The following is a 19,199-nucleotide window of genomic DNA, read 5'->3' on the forward strand; positions in this document are numbered from 1 at the left end:
AAATCCTATTTCTTGAAATCAGGTAATGTTTTGGCCTCAACTACATTCTGTGGTAGTGAATTCCACACATTCACCACCCTCTGGGTGAAGAAATTTCTCTTCACCTCAGCCCTAAAAGGTTTACTCCTTATCCTCAAAACTTTGACCCCTAGTTCTGGACTCCCCCATCATTGGAACATTCTTTCTGAATCTAACCTGTCTAACCCTGTTAAAATTCTGTTTCTACGAGATCCTCTCTCACTCTTCTAAACTCCAGTGAATCTAATCCTTCCATCAGGGCGCACTTAGATTTCAACATAGGACACTTTTTCAGTTGATTTTTCTGTTTTCGCTCCAGTTTCCACTGATTACTGCTGACCTGTAAAATGACAATTTTCTTGGAGCTGAGGGATATTTTTGAGGGGGAGTTCAGGTTTAGCTGTAGAAGTAGTACAAATGTTGGCACCAAGTTAAGACATTTTAAATTGCTTGACGGTCTGGAAGCTTGTGGTTGATATAACCTATGTTGATTTTGGTGGCTGAGGAATTGTGAATCAGAATTTGACATTGGCGTGCCGAAAGTGAAGATTAGGCTTTCCTTCATGTCATAGGCATCAAGAGGGAGACTAAAAATAAATCTTCAAAATAAGCAGGTGGAATAGGTGTGTGTATATATTTGGGAAATTGTACTTTGTTGGCTAAAGGTACAAGAAAGAGATGAAAAGGACGCATTGTTCTGGCTGAAAATGTTTAATCCTCTCCAGGGAAGACCAGTATTGTAAAGACAAGGCTGAGATGCAACTGCTATTTTTAATGGGGCAGAGAGTTGGAAGCTGATGAAAGCATGAGAATTGAAAATGGATATGTTTGAAATATGCTGTGCAAAGTGGAGGGAGGGAGAATTGGTGCAGAATGACTTTTACTTAAGTCCAGCGCTACATGTGTAACTGTGTATTTGAAGATTTGTAACTCTTACAGGACTGGACTGGAGATGGTCAAATGGGTCCCAGCTTGGCAAAGACCACAAAAGGTGAAACCTGAGCTGACTGTGCTGTAATGTGGAAAGTGGTGAGAGTTGGTGCAAGTAGAGGGGGAGATGGTAGGGTCTTAATTGCGTAGTATGATGCAATACTGACCTGTATAGATCAGTAAATCAAGTGTGATTCTCAGTGTCTGTAACTGATGTAGGGTGACAACTGTCCTTTACTCTGAAAAGGTGAGAGTGAATATTGACCAGAAAGCCATTACTGGTCTGCCATTGTGTACGTGCATATGTCTGAGATTTAAGTTTGTTCTCACTTTCGCTGTCTAGGCTTGTGTGAAGAATTAGCATTTCTATGAGGCACCATGATGCTTTGTAGGACCATAATCCCAGCATAGTTTATTTTGTTTCCCATTCTCCCCAAGTGTTTCCATTTTAGTCTCTCCTAAAAGTTTCAATGAAGGATAAATAGAACCTATAGCCAAGTGTAATGGTATAGTTACTAATGAGTATATGGTCTTGCATTGCGTGATTTGTATATTTATTCTACAGGGCAGACCCAAAGTATTTGAAAAAGAATTGTAAAATGTTACAAAAACCAGGGGGGCTATTCAGCCAGCCATCATTGTATTATCCAATTTATCCCACTCCCCTGCTCTTCCCCATAATCCTGGAAATATTTTCTTCCGAACATTTAAGTTCCTTCTGCATGTTCCCATTGAACCTGCTTTTGCCATCGTTCAGACTGTATGTTCTAGATCACAACTTGCATATATAATTTTAAAAAGTTTCCTCATGTCACGCTGCTTCTTTTGTTAACCACCTTAAATCTTTTACGTCCTAGTTAGTGACCCTTCTTCTGAAAATAGCCTGCTTTATTTACTCTATCAAAATCCTTCATGATTTTGAGCATCTCTGTAAAATCTGAAACAGCTTCTCTGTGTGACACAACTCCCTCAATTTTGGTATTATTTAGATCTTGGCCACTTAAGGTGTGCAGCCAGGAATTGAACACAACATTCAAACAGAACGCTAACTGCTGTTTCATAATAGCTTCCTTCCTAATATGCTTTCTTAGCCTAGTCAGGTTCTCCTGCCATCTTGAAACATTTGGGATTAGAATAGATAGATGTTTGCTGGGCTGGAACTGATACAATGGCTGAAGGGCCTCTTTGTGCTGTAAAACTCCCTCCAGTTCTGTGTCTCCGTACAATCCTTTTTAAAATTGTACTCTTGTTCATCATTGTAGAATTGCAGAAAGAAACTTCATGTCAGGTTGTTCTCCACAGGATGTTTTATACGTATGTAATTCCACATGATAGCAATTGTTTCTTGCATATCAATACTCTCAGAATCTTACAGTGCAGAAGGAGGCCATTCAGCCCATCGAGCCTACACCAACCAGGCTCCCGCCCAGGCCCTATCCCCACAATCCCATGCATTTACCCTAGCTAAACCCCCTGACACTAAAGGGAAATGTTAGCATGGTCAATCCACCTAACCCGCACATCTTTGGACTGCAGAAGGAAACCGGAGCACCCGGTGGAAACCCATGCAGACATCGGGGAGAAGGTGCAAACTCCACACAGTGACTCAAGCTGGGACCCTGATGCTGGTTTAGAATGTTAGAACGCAAAGTACGCGTATGGGGAGAAAAGTGGTCAAATTTAGAGAGGAAAAACTGTCTTGAGCCGCTGTAAACTTGCAATTTATTTTGTCTTCAAATATTCAAATGGATTCTGATATGTGCATTTTTTTCTCCTCTTGTCATTGCAGTGTTTGTCGGAAGATAAAAGAAGTACTTCATCTGGAAGTAAGAAGCTGAACACGCAGGCAGACAAGTATGTATTAGTAAAATATTGGGCTAAGGTTCTCTTTGTTTGAAGTAAATGTTGAGGGAGGTAAAGAATTCCAATTTGAAGTTGGTGAGAGGAATGAGGTGGAAGAAAATGGTATAAATCTTTGTTTCAGTGCAAGGAGGAGGAAAAGACGTGGACTAGGTTGGATTGCAGCAGCCGGCTTTGTGTCTTTGAGCTGGGAAGCGGAAATAACAGCCAAGCCCCTGCTTGTTGGTGCTGGATAATGACCATACTTGATGTACTACCAATAATTCTGATAGACTTCTGATGCACACGTAGCAGGGTAAATATGAGGGGTTACAAGAATAGAACCTGGGTGTGATTGTGGTTGGTGCAGACTTAACAGGCCAAATGGCCTACTTCTGCACTGTAGAGATTCTAAGCTATATGGCTCCTTGGGCCTTATCTGTCATTGAGATCATGGCTGATGTTCTGCCTCAACTCCACTTCCCTGGCTTTGAATATACTTGCACCTGTACATTTACATCCCTCTGAGGCAATGACTTCCAAAATTTCACAGCATTCTGAAGAAATTTCTTTCATCTGTCCTAAATGACCACTTATCCTGAGGCTACGATCCTTAATGCTATAATCCCCAATTGGAGGAATCAACATCTTACCCTGTACTCTAAGAATTTTATACATTTCAATGAGATCACCTCTTGTTCTTCTGAACTCTATAATTTGTACTTGATCTCCTGGACTATCCCCTCACTCTAGGATTTAATCCACTGGGTTTTTGTTGCAGCCCACCAAACAGTTATAGCTTCCGTCAGAAAGGAGCCAAAACTGTACACTGCACTCCAGGTCTGGACTTATCCAAGATCTCTTTAATTGCAGCTAAACTTCCTTCCAGTTAAACTCCCTCATGGTAAACCCTAAAGTAATTTCTGCCTTTCTTATGATCACTTGCTGAATTCACACGTTAACTTTGTGATCTGTGCATAAGGACACTCAAATTCCTCTGAACGCCAGCATTTAATAGTTTCTCCGCTTCTTTGAAAATTCTGCTTTTCTATTCATCCCACCAAAGTGTGAGTGAGTGCCTCTTGAGGCAGAGGTTAGAGTGGGGTGGGATTTGCAAGAGGAGAAAATTGGGCAGAGATGGCATATATAGAGAAAAAAAACTTGTACAAGTTAACAGAAGTCAATTGTAACAATACAGCTGACCTTGTGAAGAGAAATGATTTCACATTGGTTAGCGGACTAAGATTTATGGGGTGAGGATAATCATGGAGAGAGCCGATGTTTGTATGGGAGCTTATCCAAGACAAGGAGTTTAGATGTTCTTTATTCGCTAGGTATGTTTTCAAAGCGCGGGACAAGAATTTAATGAGTTATATTGTTCATAGAATCATAGAAGCCCTACAGTGCTGAAGGCGGCCATTCAGCCATTTGAGTCTGCACTGATAACAATCCCAACCAGGGCTGATCCCTGTAACCCCACATATATCCCGCTAATCCCTCTAATGTACGCATTCTGGGACATTAAGGGGCAATTTCGTATGACCAATCAATCTGATCCACACATCTTTGGACTGTAGGAGGAAACCCACACAGACATGGGAAGAAGGTACAAACTCTACACAGACAGTGGCCTAAGCCGGGAATTGAACATAGATCCTTGAAGCTGTGAGACAGCCGTGCTAACCACTGTGCCACCATGCTGCCTGTTGTGACAATGTGTTAGTTTGGCTGTATTTTATGTACTTTGGCAATAGTTAGGACTAATTCTACAAGTAATGAGTAATTAGTCTATGATCCATCCCTAATTATTTTTCCTCTTGCTTTTCAGCAGCAAAAACAAGGTTGATCGAGGGAGCCACAGGGCTCCTGTTGGCAATGGTGTTCTGAGAATTCCACCTGTGCAGCACGTGTGGACAGGGGCAGGGAAAGGTAAAGATTCTCGTCATTCGTTTCACTTTGTTAATAATTTATGGCTGTTGATATGGATATATAATTTTCTATTTTAGTCCATCTTTCTATCAAGAATAAATAGTCAGAGCTAAAGGTCAGGGGGATAATTGGCCCAAAGCTTTGGGGGGAAATGATCTGATGGAAGGAGAGGTTTGCTAACTAATTTCTGGCTGGTGGGCAAGGGAATTAACAGTTCTTGGGGCATGAGGTTAAAGTGAGCAGAGTGGTTTACTGGGGGTGTGGTGGTGTTGTCAGGGTGATTGGCAGCTTCCCTAACCTCATTCCTTACTCACTGGCCAATTTTGGAGATGGGGAGTGGTATCTGCAGTAATTGGTTTTTTGATTTATTTGTGGGCATTGCATTTATTACCCATTCCTAACTGACCAGGTAAGGATGGCCAATTTTTGTTCCCTAAAGGACATTAGTGAACCTAATGGGTTTTTACAACAGTCAACGATGATTGTCATTAGATTTTTAATTCCAAATTTTTTTATTGAATTTAAATTTCACCATCTGCAGTGGTGGGATTTGAGCCTGGCTCCCTGGAGCATTGCCTTGTCTCTGGATTGCTAGTCGAGTGGCATTACCACTATACCACTGAGTGCCTCCCTTTATTTGTTGGAGGGAAGCCAAAGTTCATTAATGTGAAAATCTGCAGCCTCCTCAAAAGCTTTCAGTGCTGGCTTGCCGAGGACAGATTAGTTGCCTGTCCTACCTTCATTAAAACTGCAGGTGGGTAGTGTTCAGATTTTAATTTCTTTAATTTTAAACTTCCCACCCAATGCAAATCCACACTTGGAGGTTAAATTTGCCCCGATTAAATTCTGCAGCTGACTGGCTAGGGACTTTTACCAGAATACATTTAAGGGAGTGGTTTCATTTGTTCAGCAAAATATCATCTGATGCAATTTGGGGTCCAAAGCTTAATCTACCCATATTACAACTTGTTTGGTGCACAGTAACAAATTACTTTGCGTGCGTTCAAAGATTGCTTCAGTTGTGCTCTGTACTCCTGGAGCCTGGGTAGTGAGTTTTCCAAAAACTGCTTTTGCCCGCTCTACACTGAGAATTTCCACGCAAACCAGCCAAATTTGCTTTTTCTCATAGAATGTAGAACATTACAGCACAGTACAGGCCCTTCAGCCCTCAATGTTTGTGCTGAGTTATGTCCAATCCCAAGATCAAGTTATTCCACTCCCTATCATTCTGATGTGCTCCATGTGCCTATCCAAAAACTGCTAGAAAGTTCCTAAAGTACCGACTCCACTATCACAGCAGGCAGTCTATTCTGCACCCCAACCACTCTGAGTAAAGCATCTACCTCGGACATCCCTCCTATATCTCCCACTATGAACCTTACAGTTATGCCCCCTAGTAACAACTACATCCACCCGAGGAAATAGTCTCTGCACGTCCACTCTATCAATCCCTCTCGTCATCATATAAACTTCTATTAAGTTGCCTCTCATCCTCCTCCGCTCCAAAGAGAAAAGCCCCAGCTCCATCAATCTTTCCTCAGAAGACCTACCCTCCAAACCAGGCTGCATCCTGGTAAATCTCCTCTGCACTCTCTCCAATGCTTCCACATCCACCTTATAGTGAGGTGCCCAGAACTGAACACAATATTCAAAATGCGGTCTCACCAACATCCGGTATATTTCTCCTTGATATCTCTTGCACTACTTTGACTTCCAGACTTGGATTTCATTTTAAAGTCTACCATTAAAATCTAACCTAATTAAATTTTGTATTAAATTGTTAAAACCTGTTTTATTACTCATCATAGAATCCCTACCGTGCTGAAGGAGCCATTCGACCCATTGAGTCTGCACTGACCACAGCCCCACCCAGACCCTATTCCCATAGCCCCATGCATTTATCCTGAGTCCCCCTAACAGTAAGGGGCAATTTAGTATGGACAATCCTCCCAACCTGCAAATCTTTAAACTGGGAGGAAACCGATGCAGACACAGGGAGAACGTGCAAACTCCACATAGACAGTGACCCAAGCCAGGAATCGAACCTGGGTCCCTGGCGCTTTGAGGCAGCAGTGTTTGCCAGTGTGCTGCCCCATCAGTTTTATGATATGGTCGTAATTACTGACAGCAATAATAATACTCATACAAAGTTAGTGATTTTTATTTTCTTATTTTTTGATAAGCCATGCAAATAAGTAATTTAAGCAGGAAATGTTAATCACCGCAAAGAAAACATTGCCAGATCAAGGGATGATTAAAATTTGATTTCAGTTGGTAAGTTTTACCATTAGGGTAGAAAAGATTTGAGTTCTGTTTTTGTACTTAATGGAAACCCCAGAGAATTGGATTTTTCCAGCAAGCTGCGAGTTGCTTTCTAATACTGCTGGAAACATCAGTAACAACGTGAGAAGCATCATTTTAACTGATGCAACCATTTTAATTGGTTCTTTCCCCATTCTAAAAATGCAATGGTTCAATTACAGTAAATAGAAATGCCTCACTATGGTTCATGTGCTTGGAAAGCTGGCTGCCTCCTGATTAAACTCCCCTGTGGAAAATGGTGTTCTAATTCTCAGAATTGAAATTACATTGAGAAAATGAACAGGATTTGACTGAATCCGCTTGCACCATCCATCACTCTCAATCACTTCCTTTGCCCCTCCTGTAGTTTTTGCATTAGCTTCTCTTGCCAAACACTACTGCCATTCCACAAACTTTGAGAGTCTGAGAGTGACTGAAGCCATTGTTCATTTCTATCCCTTTGAGGGGGTATGAACTATTTTGATTTTGAAGTTGTAACACCACCTAGTGGCACAGAAGTACACTACTGACTTTTTTCTAACCTTTGACCCAACACCAAAGTGTTTGATATTCGTTCACGCATGATGCAATCTATTTGCAGATGAAGAATTTTTCTTTCAATTCAACCTTCGTTGTTGGTTTCAGCATGCTTTTGCCATTTAAGATTGTATGTTTGTGCATGATTTACAAAATTATCTGGTGTGACTGTTGAGAAGGGTGAGGAGGGTGCTTAACAGCAGCTGAGTTTCCAATCACAGCAAATGAACTGGCTGCTGCACTACACCTCCAGTTGTGGAGTAGCTTTAGTGGCAACAGAGGTGTAGCCCAAATTGTCCTGCGCACTTAGCTGAAGGACAGATGACAAAATGAAAAGTTGCAGACAACAGCTCTTGCATAATAATTATACGGTGGCCCTACATGTTCTGTACCTGTGTACCAACGTGCTGCAAACTAAAAAGGTGAAGACTGGCTTTGTTTTCTTACTCTGGCACCTACCTGATTGCTTTAGAATTGAGGGATGTCGGCTCTGAGGCATGTGGAGACAGCTCGTCAGAAAGCTACAGTTCTCCCTCCAGCCCGAGACACGACGGGAGAGAGAGCTGTGAAAGTGAAGATGAGAAAGACAAAGGTGAGATTTTTTTGAAATTTCTCAAAAATCTGTCTCGATTTACAATTAAACAAACTGCCATTTGAATACTAAGATTGCTTGAAAAAAAAATGCATGCATTTTATCTTAAAGCGCACAGTGGAGGTCGGCCAGTAATGTTGTGGTGGGATAGTTGGATCTCAAATAGGTATTTTATGCAAACAAAACATCTCCAAGTGGTGTCTTAAAAAAAAATGTAGTGCCCAATTTAAATTTTTCATATTGTTGAGGATGAAATGCAAGACGGAAAAAATTGTAACTAAAAATTTGAGGGGGTTTGCTTTAAATTTCTCGGCACTAGATTTTGCTGTGCTGTGAGACAAACTACCATGAAATTACTGCCAATTTGTAAGTAATTTTCATCAGTACGTTACTTTATGAATTTTGTGGCATTTGTTTTAAAAATTGATTTGAAAAGTTATATTGGGGCGTTGGATTGATACGGTCAGAGTGATCTGAATTCAGATACTTTTATTTCCTGTAGCTGGCAACGATGTTTGAGTATTTACCTTTCTACCCCTCTTCCCTTTTGGAATAGGGAACCATGGTCCCTCTTTAGTGTCTTTCTGCTCAGTATGGTTAAGAATGACAACTGGATGTAGTGCATCAGGCCCTTTCCCCATATGTGTTTTCAGGCTATGTTTGGTTTATTAGTGATGAGGTGAAGTGGAACAGAGTCCAAGTCTGCAACTTGTGTCCCTGCAGCACTGCGTTGGGCTCAGCTCTTTAGTATTTGTTGCTCTAATGACAGTTACTCTTTGGTGTTCATGCCCTTGCTTTTTGGAACTTCACTGAAAACCTAATTTCTTACTACCTTTCACTCATCGTTGTAAGGATCCTGAAGTTAAAATCATTCTGCCAACCCAAACTCTTCCCCTCTACTATGCAAGAGTGGTAAAGCGAAGTTGTATCTGTCGCACAACTTGATTCATGAGCCGAATACACTGAATGTTAGCTTTGTATTGGATATATATTACATTCCATGTTTGCATTCATTCTCCATCTGGGTAGTCTCCTGTCCTTCAATAAAGAGTTCCAGTCTGTTAATCCTTTCCTGATCTGTATACCCGCACATTTCTCATATGACCTTTTGTCAATCTTCTCTGCACCCTTTACATCCTTTTTACAAGGTGCAGACCAGCACTACAAGCAGTAATCTAAATGTGGTTGAACCAAGGTTCAATTCAGATTTAGCTCAGGTTCCCTACTTTTCAATTCTCTTCTGTGAAATAAAGCAGCAAAGGTTTGAGCTTTCTCATGCCAACCTCTGGAACAATGTTTAATGATCAAACTGATGTCCACTGTTGGTTAAAGGTCATGTCCAATGTTCCATTTGTAGCAATAATATTTAGTCTTTCCAATTAATGACCAGAATTTGAGTGAGAGCGCTTGAGTTTACAGTGTGATTTTCAGAATGTACTAGAGTACTTCACTGTAAACAAATTATTTTGGAAGTGAAGTCACTATTACATAGTAAGTTACAATTCTACATTAGCTGCATTGTAAGTGTCAGTCTGGCTCAATGGTAACACTCCCACCTCGAAACAAGATGGTGGGGACCAGCTCCACATCAGAATCTGTGCCTATTAAGCGTTCTGAAACTTGAATATCATCTGCTATCTCCAACAGCTTTTGATTTGATTTGTTATTGATGTGTGTTGGTATACAGTGAAAAGTATTGTTTTTGGTCCACTGTACTGACAAAGTGGTACTGTTCATAGAGTGTGTGAGGAGAAGGAAAGGGAGACTGCAGATTGTAGTGTTACAGCCATAGTCCCGAGGCAGGATAGAGAATGATCAGCTTAATTTAAGGTAGGTCCATTCAAAAGACTGAAGGCAGCAGGGAAGAAGCTGTTCTTGAGTCAGTTGGTACGCGACCTGAGCGTGCCTTTTTCCTGATGGAAGAGAGTATGTCTGCAGTGTGAGAGGTCCTGGCTGCTTTTCCAAGGCAGCAGAAAGTGTAGACAGATTATGTTCAGTGTTTGATAACTTTCTCATCAGAATATTTTTCTTTCTGTACTACCAAATGTTCCCGGTCTCTGTGCAGTGTTAGTGTGCTGCTGATAGTGTCTGAAATTTTACAGCCAGAGTATTAGTCTGGTTAGATCATTATAGCCATGGCTTCAAGCGCAGGTGCAGCAGGTGGTCAGGAAGGCGAATGGGATGCTGGCCTTCATCGCGAGGGGGATTGAATATAAAAGTAGAGAGGTCTTGCTGCAGCTGTATAGGGCATTGGTGAGGCCGCAGCTGGAGTACTGTGTGCAGTTTTGGGCGCCGCACCTGCGCAAAGATATTTTGGCCTTGGAGGGAGTGCAGAGGAGGTTTACTAGGCTGATACCGGAGTTGAGGGGGTTGAGCTATGAGGAGAGGCTGAATAAACTGGGCTTGTACTCGTTAGAGTTTAGAAGAATGAGGGGAGATCTCATTGAGACGTATAAGATGATGAATGGGATGGATAGGATAGAGGTGGAAAGACTCTTCCCGCTCAAAAAAGACAGTAGGACTATGGGGCACAGCCTCAAGATAAAAGGGGGGCGGTTTAGAACAGAGTTGAGGAGGAACTTCTTCACTCAAAGGGTGGTGAATCTCTGGAATTCTCTGCCCGTTGAAGTGGTGGAGGCTGCCTCGCTAAATATTTTTAAGACGCGGGTTGATGGGTTTTTGATAGGAGAGGGGATTAAGGGTTATGGGGAGAGGGCGGGAAAGTGGAACTGAGCAGCGACAGATCAGCCATGATCTTATTGAATGGCGGGGCAGGCTCGAAGGGCTGGATGGCCTACTCCTGCTCCTATTTCTTATGTTCTTATGTTCTTATGTTCTAAGTACAAAATTCAAAACTTCACTTTAGCTGTTTTGTTTTAGTATAAGTATTATAGGTACTTTCTGTCGCCAGACTTTCTTCTGAAGTGCTACTAACTTTGCTGCTTGTTTGTTGGTCTCTTACTGTGCTCCAGATGACCCTTGACTTGAACTGCCCATGGTCTGAACCACCCAGCCTGAAATCCAGCACAGCCACTGTCATGCTTGTCTGTTCTGAGATGAGACGTTCTTGTAAAAAGGGTGTAAAGGGTGCAGAGAAGATTGACAAGGATAATATAGAAATATGTGGGTGTACAAATCAAGAAAGGATCAACAGGCTGGGACTCTTTTTATTGCAGGACGGGAGATGGCTCAAATGGATCATGAATGCAAACAGGGAGTATAATTTATATCCAATACAAAGTTAAAATCCCATGTATTCAGCTTGTGCGTCAAGTTGTGCAACAGACACAACTTAGCTTTATAACTGTTGCATAATAGAGGGGGAAGGGTTTGGGTTGGCAGAATGATTTTAACTTTTGGATCCTTAGGATGACGAGTGAAAGGTAGTAAGAAATTAAGTTCCAAAAATCAGGTGTAAACACCAAAGAATAGCTGTCACTGGAGCACTAATGCTTGGTGTTTGCATTGTGGGCAGGTAATAAATACAAATTGAAATGCAGATCAGCTATAAACCAATTGAATGCTGGAATGTCTTTGAGGAGCTGAGTAGCCTGCTTGTTTTATAACCCTAAAGCACATTTGTATCAGACCAACTTAAAAATTGGTCCCTTTATTTATGATAAGTATCAATTTTGTTTATTGCCCAATCTTTTACCCAGCTTATAGTTTGACAGGTTATTAATGTCGCAGTTTTCTTCTTTGCTTTGCACTGGGCATTTTCTCTGAACATTCTAGATATTTTGTATGATTTTTAAAAAATCTTTTGGTAGATTCAAGTTGATCTATTTATTTTTGTTACAAATATAATGCATTGTGTGCTTCTATTTCTTTCCAATAGATTCTGATAGCACTTCAGAGGATTCTGGAAAAGATAAGCAGAAAGCGGTCCGTGGAAGTATCACAAGGCCAACCGCACAGGTTGCTCCAGTGCAGAGTGAGAACTGTAATATTCCAGGGAATCCGCCTACCCCTTTTCCTCGCATTCCTTTAATGCCTGCTATGCACTATGTGATGCAAAATGGTGGAAAGAAGCCAGACTATGTTGCTCCTGTTGACAAAACTGTTGGGATGATTGTAAACGTCCCTCCTGTTGCTGCCTCTCTCCTAGATTCTTCGCATGTAACGTCGGTTGGCACTGCTGAAGCGGGGAAGAGAGTGGACCTAATCCCCTCACCTCTCTCAGTGGCGACACCTTTCCTCCTGCAAGCTGCAAATCCTGCTTTACATCCCATGGCGCACAGACATAAAATGACAGCGTCACAAATTAACTTGGAGAACTGTCGGGTTCCGGGACCCCAGACACCAGCAGGCACCGTGAACATTGGATCGGCCAACACTGCATTCATCCCGGTTCACAGCCACTCTCCGTCGGGGAAACTGCCGGCGCCCTCGGTTTTGGATCCCACTGCTAAACCTTCAACACAGAACATTGTAGGACTGAATGCCTTGTTGCCTCAGGCAGATGGGAATATAGGAACAGTACCTGAGACTGCCAATTTAAAGGTGATGCTTCCTGCAGCTGGCCTGCTACCACCACCTGGTTCGTACAACTTGAGTGGAACTCCTACCAGTGTTTTGCCTTTACAGGGCACAGCAACCTCTCCGTCTCCTGTAGGCCAAATCCAGTCCACTGGATCTTCAGTCCCTACCCACACCCCAGGCCCTGTACCAAGCCTCAATACTGCATTAACTCATAGTACAGCTCAGAGTGACAGCACCTCTTATATTAACACAATAGGAAATACTAGTACTAATGGGACCATGCAACCAGCTCAGCAGCTTGGCTGCGGGGCTTGTAGCTCGTGTGGATGCCGAGGTAGCTGTGGGACGAATGGTAACCCTCTGCTGAATTACTACTACCCCAACACGATACCTAGCCAACTTATCAGAGTTCCTTTTATCCCTTTTAGTGGGATAACCTCTCTTTGTAATGGCAGCTACCTCAACCAAGCACATCAGAACAACGGAACCCAGATGCCCTTTTATCAGAACCCTTACACTAATGGTCTAATGCATGATCCAATGGCAAATCAGACTAACTATGGGATGCAGCAAATGCCAGGATATGTCCGAGGATTTCCACTGATGTATCAAGTGGCCAACATGGTCACCAATGTAAATGGGTTGGGACCTAAAAAGAATGGAAATGCATCCTGTTATAATTGTGGTGTAGGTGGACACTATGCACAGGATTGTAAACAGCCATCCATGGAGGCCAGTCAGCCAGGTAAGCGGCATCTTCAAGATAACAAACAGTAATCTGCTTTGAACATTTTATTGGAGTCTGGAAGTAGTATTTCCATGCTCACTTGTTGTTCAGTGGTGACCGATTCACATTCCTAAGTTTGAAAAGCATTGAAATTTGCTGACGTGTTAACTGTAATGTGGTACCTGGTTGAACCATTGGTCTGTTTTTAAGACACTTGAATAGATCTGATAATGTAATTGCCAGGTTACTGAGTAACCAGTGAATTATTGTGTTGTGTATTGAATATTAATGTGCTCCATGCATAGAGAAAAACTTTGAATTTTCAATGGTCAATGGAATGTCTAAAATTCGCAGTTCTGCAAATACAGCTTGTACCACCCTGTTTGAGCATCAAGTAATTCATTAATGCAGTTTGATAGAGCATGAATTGAAAATGTGTGTCAGAGAAGTCAGATTTTTTTGCTCAGTGGTGAATTGAATGCATAGGTTGAGGACAACACCTACCACCTTCACATGACAACTGTTTTCAACATTTAGATATTTTTAAATATTTTGTTTATCATCTTCATTGTCCTCACTGTGTCGCTCCAGCTGCAGAGCTGACCTTCGGAATTCTCAGTGAATGCAAGTGTAGTTGTGCTCACAAACCAGTATTCAGTTTTCTTTAATTAGAAGGCAGTGTTTTATTCAAAGAATGTCATTATCACTTCAGTTGGTCAAAGGGATTTGGAAAAGATAATTGTGTACCTCTAGTCTGGGAAGAGGGGGAGACTGAAAGATTCCTGGATGAGCCCTTTACTGTTCTACGGCCATATTAGTTTGAAACCACCTGATCTTGTCTGATCCCAGAAGCTAAGCAGACTCAGGCCTGGTTAGTATTTGATATTCCCAGGCAGTCTCCCATGCAAGTGCAGTAGGCTTTGGGGTGGTTAGCACTGCTGCCTCACAGCCCAGGGGCCCAGGTTCGATTTCTGACTTGGGTCACTGTGTGGAATTTGCACATTCTCCAGTGTCTGCGTGGGTTTCCTCCGGGTGCTCTGGTTTCCTCTGAGTCCAGAGATATGCGGGTTAGGTTGATTGGCCATGCTAAATTGACCCTAGCGTCAGGAGATTAGGGCAAATATGTGAGGTCAAGGGAGTAGGGTCTGGGTGGGATTGTGGTTGGTGCAGACTTGATGGCCGAATGGCCTCATTTTGCACTGTAGGGACTCTGATTCCTGGGATCGGTAGCAGTATAAGAACTGAACATTCTAGAAGAGAAATGAACAACGTGCTGAGCTGTACTGCCCAATCAGCAGAGCACAAAGTCTGAGGCTGTCTTGCATAAGTTGGAAAGTCTGACAGTCCCTTGAATGTTGCTTCCAGTTCTGGTCACTGGGACTCTGGGAAATGGTCGAGAGAAGGGGCAACAGTTCTCAAGGGCTCCCAGTTTTCTTTGAGGGAGATTATAAGATGTGTCTGCGTAGATTCACAGTGTATGTGTTGCCAGACTTCATACCAGTATGATCAGAAGAACTGTCCTGGGTGTATTTCTAACAGGAGATGTGGGTGCAAGCAGTTTAGAAGCTTGCAAATGACCATCAAAGTTGTGTATTGGAGGCAAAAATCCGAGTCGTTAACGTCCTAATGAGGGGGAATCTGGGAAAGAATGAGACTCCCTTGTCTGCACAGTTTGTGACGGTGATAACTTTAAACTGTGTTTTAAATATAAATGAGGCCATGCACATCACTGAGCAGACCAGAGTTTGTTATGCTCTTGTTCGTTGGGTTTTCACAGGCTGGCTGGAGCTGCACAAATCAGATGGTTGATCTGAAATGACGTGTAGTTGGAAGCTGTTTTAAATTTTGGGCAGGGTAGTTTTCTTTTTCAAGAGTGGACTTGGGAGCCTAATTGCATTTGGAGACTGCCTTACTTCAGCTTTCCAGCAAGTCTTGTACCTGCAGGAACAACAACCAGCCAAAGGCATGGTTGTCCCATGATGTGTTGTGGTTTAATGTGCTGAGCTGAATATTGTTTATATTGCTCATTTTGGGGACAAAAGTGTTGGGGGATCCCACAGCAAATTTTAGGATAGTTTTTTAAATCATTAAATTAGGCATGAGTCACCCTACCCGCAAATAGAAAATTACTCCTGTTCATCTGCAAATTGTTTTGGGCAAATGCTGGTGTTCTGGAACTATGTGCCCAAGCACAACGATGAAGGAATTGAAAATGCTGCTGTTGCTAAGTGCACCAGACATTAAAATTAATTAGGAAAAGCAATCTTTAAAGCCTGGGGTGAGGGAGCTCATTGCATGTATTCAACCATTTCCTTGCAGTACAGAACTTGAATGTAGCTGACAAGGGAAGTGAGCTGCCAAAGCAGCCACAGGATGAAGAGCTCCAGCAACGTGTCTTTTTTTTTTCCCAGCAATATTCAAGAATCTTTCATTTTTGAGGTTCTTGGACCTCTGGTGTATGGCTGTACAAAATGTAAAAATTAACCCAGTCTTGTTCAAGGCACGTTGATGAGAAAACAAATGGAACTTTAAAATGACATTGCCTTTCCAAAAGCAGTGGTTCATTTCATCTTGTGCATAAGCCTAATATTTTAGCCCATCAGTTGGTTCAGTGGGGTCGGCTGTATTTCCCCTGACCGTCACTTATTATTTGTCTGAGCCTCTGAATGAGGAGATCCTCATTCCCCCTTAGTCCTCCATCCTATAAATGTTAGCTGTTTTAACACTCACTGAGCCATGCTTCCTGGTCACAGCCCTGTTTTTCCTTTAGTTAATCTTTGGTGTAATGAACTGAGAGCCCACTCCTTTCACTTGTGCGTTTTTATTTAAAATTAAGCTGGACATGATTAACTGCAGACATCTGCTTGGATCATGATAGCAAGTATCTTCTCTCCTGTTTCTCAGACCCTGATATCAGTGCTTTCACTCACTCTCACTGTCCAAATGTAAGAAATCCTCCCACAATCTTTTTTGAGTAAAAGTGAGCATTGATTGCCTGACAGAAACTTGGACCAGTCACTTATTAAAAAATCTGTGGGTGGGATTAGAGTTGGCAGAAGGCGCTATTCTGTGCCTTGACAAGGCCAAAGTAATTTTAAAATAGAGTTTTTTTTTCTAACCTTGTTTCCAGTCGCTATCATCTCTCTGTTTCTCCCCTGCCCTGTCAAAAAAGGAATCTTTACCATGAGTGTCATTTGGCCAGAGTGTTATTTTGGTAGTCCTATCAATGATGCCTTGCAATGTAATGTATAAACTATCCTGGGATGCAATTGGCAATGGAACCAGACTCAGATTAATGATGTGGCTTTCACACAGTTCTTAAGTGTATCTTGTAAATGTTTGGAATATACTGCAGTGGCTTTTTAATAAAACCAATTTTTTTCTCATTTTCAGGTGCCTTCAAATTAAAGTTTGCTCCACCTCATGATTTGGATTCAGCCGACTAAGCTAGAAAAATTATACCAACTTAGCAATGAGCCTGAATATGTGGGTCTGACCCTAACATAACACTTGATGCTCTGTTAGTCCAGCAAAAAAAAATGGTTTTCCCCATTAGATTGGGATTAGTACATGGTCACTGAAGTCTGAGTTGTCTTGAACATATTGTGACATTTTCCCATTTATGAACATGTCTTGACCTATTTTGGCGGCAGTGTTCATGAAGCAAGCAGAGCAGTTGACCTAGAAATGCTTACAATATTGACCTCTCGTTTTGCACTGATGAATGTATTATACCAAGTGGCACGTGCAATGTTCGCTGTTTGTCTATAATTTATGGCAGTGTTTGAGAACCAAACTGTCCGAAAAGACACTGGGCTGAAATGAGCAGACTGCTGCCCGTTTAAAATGCCAGGTCACATCTTGCATCATGGTACATCTTCTGTCTGCGTCAAATTGTCTTCAGATTTCGAGTCTCTGTTCCCCATTCTGTTTCATGGTATTTTGTTTCTCTTTCAGTTGATGTAAAAACCACTCCGCTTTCAAAAGTAGATGCATGAATTTAAAGTACTTCTGTTTGATATTAAGGATAAAAGAGTAAATATAAACATTGACATAGGTAATGCCTTTTATATTGATTTTTTTTGAAGAGAAAAAGCTTTGGAAAATTGAGTGCCTGTACTAATCTAGATAAAGAAACAAGAAACACAATCTTCAGAATATTGTCTGGTTAGTTTTTTAATTTAAAATGTTTTATTTAGTGCAGCTAATTACCTTTTTACTTTAATTTTTCGGTGGTGATATTTATAACTGCTTAAATTTGATAAAAGTGTGAATGTTTTTCAGTTTGTCTTTGGATCAGACCATTGATGAATAGCCATAAACGTTTTTGTGAATCCCATCTTTATACTGTATCATAAACTTGTTACAGATATTACTTGATTTCCTGTTTTAAGAGGCTCTAAGCTGAAATTGCTATTATTGGGACAGTGTTTACTTGGATTTTAGAATGTAAAACAAGTTTTATTTTGCTCATAGCTACACATCAAAAAGGTTACATGTCTCCATGATTTTAAAAAAAAGTAAAACCACTTGAGATATTTATTGTAGGTAGGATGAACTCTGCAGATTTGACGTGGTAGTGAATTCACCATTTCACTTGCCTTTGCCACTACTATAATGTGAAGACTGATGCTTGATATTTGTAGATGGTATTAATCATGTCAGCGTTATCACTGATTTATGCTGCTGCTTTTTTTAAAAAGGAGAGTTAAAAGCCAATATGCACTATTCTGCTTCCAGGTTTATTTTTTAAAAGTGCACTGAGGTTATTCGCAAGATGATGGCAATTTTGAGGGTTGCTGCAAGGTTGAATTAGTGCTGCCCAAGTGTGACCCTTGGCATTCCTTTAACATTAATGGGGATATATGGAGCTGTGATATTGGTATGCAGCAGTCTGCTTTTTTTTTTACAAATGTATAGAATTCCCACTCTCTGAGTGGATTGATGTATTTTGTTGACTTGAAAACGAGTGAGTGTCATAGAAGTTGAATGTGTTTTTGTTTGTAGGCTCTTAGGCCTTTGTCTTGTCTTAAAGCCCCGGTGTCAACAAAATGCTTGTCATCAGTTTTTTTAAGGGAGAAAAATTGCAGTTGACTTCATCTGCCTATGCTTACTTTAGTCGAGCTGCTTTGGGTAGCTAGGACATTGACCCACCTTTTTTATTAGCATGTAAGAAATACCTGTTGACATTTGGGCCTTTTTAAATGCCACCCATGTGAATGAATTAATAATTGTTATTTCCAGATCGCTAGAGGATGAAGTGTGGCATTTATTTTCCTTGAAGCACATTTCTTTTACTTCAGTTTTTTTTGGATGACCAATTGAATACGAAACAGCTATCTTGGTGCGACTGTGCTGTTGAGTTCTAAGATTTAAAAATGGTAAGCCACGTGAACCTGTAAGACAATGTGTTGTAAATAACTTGGTGGCTATATTGGAACTAATTTTATGGTTTAAAAACTGTACTGTATATAGGAGGTACACTGCTACCTTCAGTTCGTTCATATGTTTACTGTATTCTTTGATATTCAAGATGTTATGTACTGGAAAGGTCACTTATATTTCTAGAACAAATTTTTGGATTTTATGCAACTTTTTCCCCTGAATTAACAGCAATAAAAATTATACAAATCTTTTATTACAGTTTCTTATTTAAAACACTGTAGCTTATATGTTGTGCACATAAATTTAATAACCAGAATTATTTTGCTGTTGTCTTCTAGTAACTCCATTAACAAAAGACTGCACGATGGAAGAGGGTGGTGTTTGAATCCTTACCTTGGCTGTTCCAATTGGCAATTTTTCTAGTTCCAATTTAATGTTCTGTCAATGTTAGGAACAGTT

At 41.1% G+C, this 19,199-nt stretch overlaps 1 protein-coding gene across 3 annotated transcripts in view; it reads left to right on the forward strand.

Annotated features, from left to right (window-relative positions):
• The window catches only part of LOC145351900 (zinc finger CCHC domain-containing protein 2-like), a 58,566-nt gene extending 39,586 nt beyond the window's left edge, over positions 1–18,980 (forward strand). For 2 of the 3 annotated variants that reach the window (XM_080201679.1, XM_080201696.1), the window contains 5 exons: positions 2,738–2,802; positions 4,616–4,716; positions 8,027–8,146; positions 11,985–13,373; positions 16,749–18,980. In XM_080201679.1, the coding sequence (XP_080057805.1) occupies positions 2,738–2,802; positions 4,616–4,716; positions 8,027–8,146; positions 11,985–13,373; positions 16,749–16,801 (1,728 nt within the window). In that variant the 3' untranslated portion in view covers positions 16,802–18,980. The remainder of the gene's footprint in view (positions 1–2,737; positions 2,803–4,615; positions 4,717–8,026; positions 8,147–11,984; positions 13,374–16,748) is intronic. The other variant, XM_080201687.1, reaches the window with a different exon arrangement.
• The last annotated feature ends 219 nt before the right edge of the window (positions 18,981–19,199 follow it).

Source organism: Carcharhinus amblyrhynchos, chromosome 2 (assembly GCF_965287045.1).
Source record: "Carcharhinus amblyrhynchos chromosome 2, sCarAmb.v2.hapA, whole genome shotgun sequence".
Taxonomy (NCBI): Eukaryota; Metazoa; Chordata; class Chondrichthyes; order Carcharhiniformes; family Carcharhinidae; genus Carcharhinus; species Carcharhinus amblyrhynchos.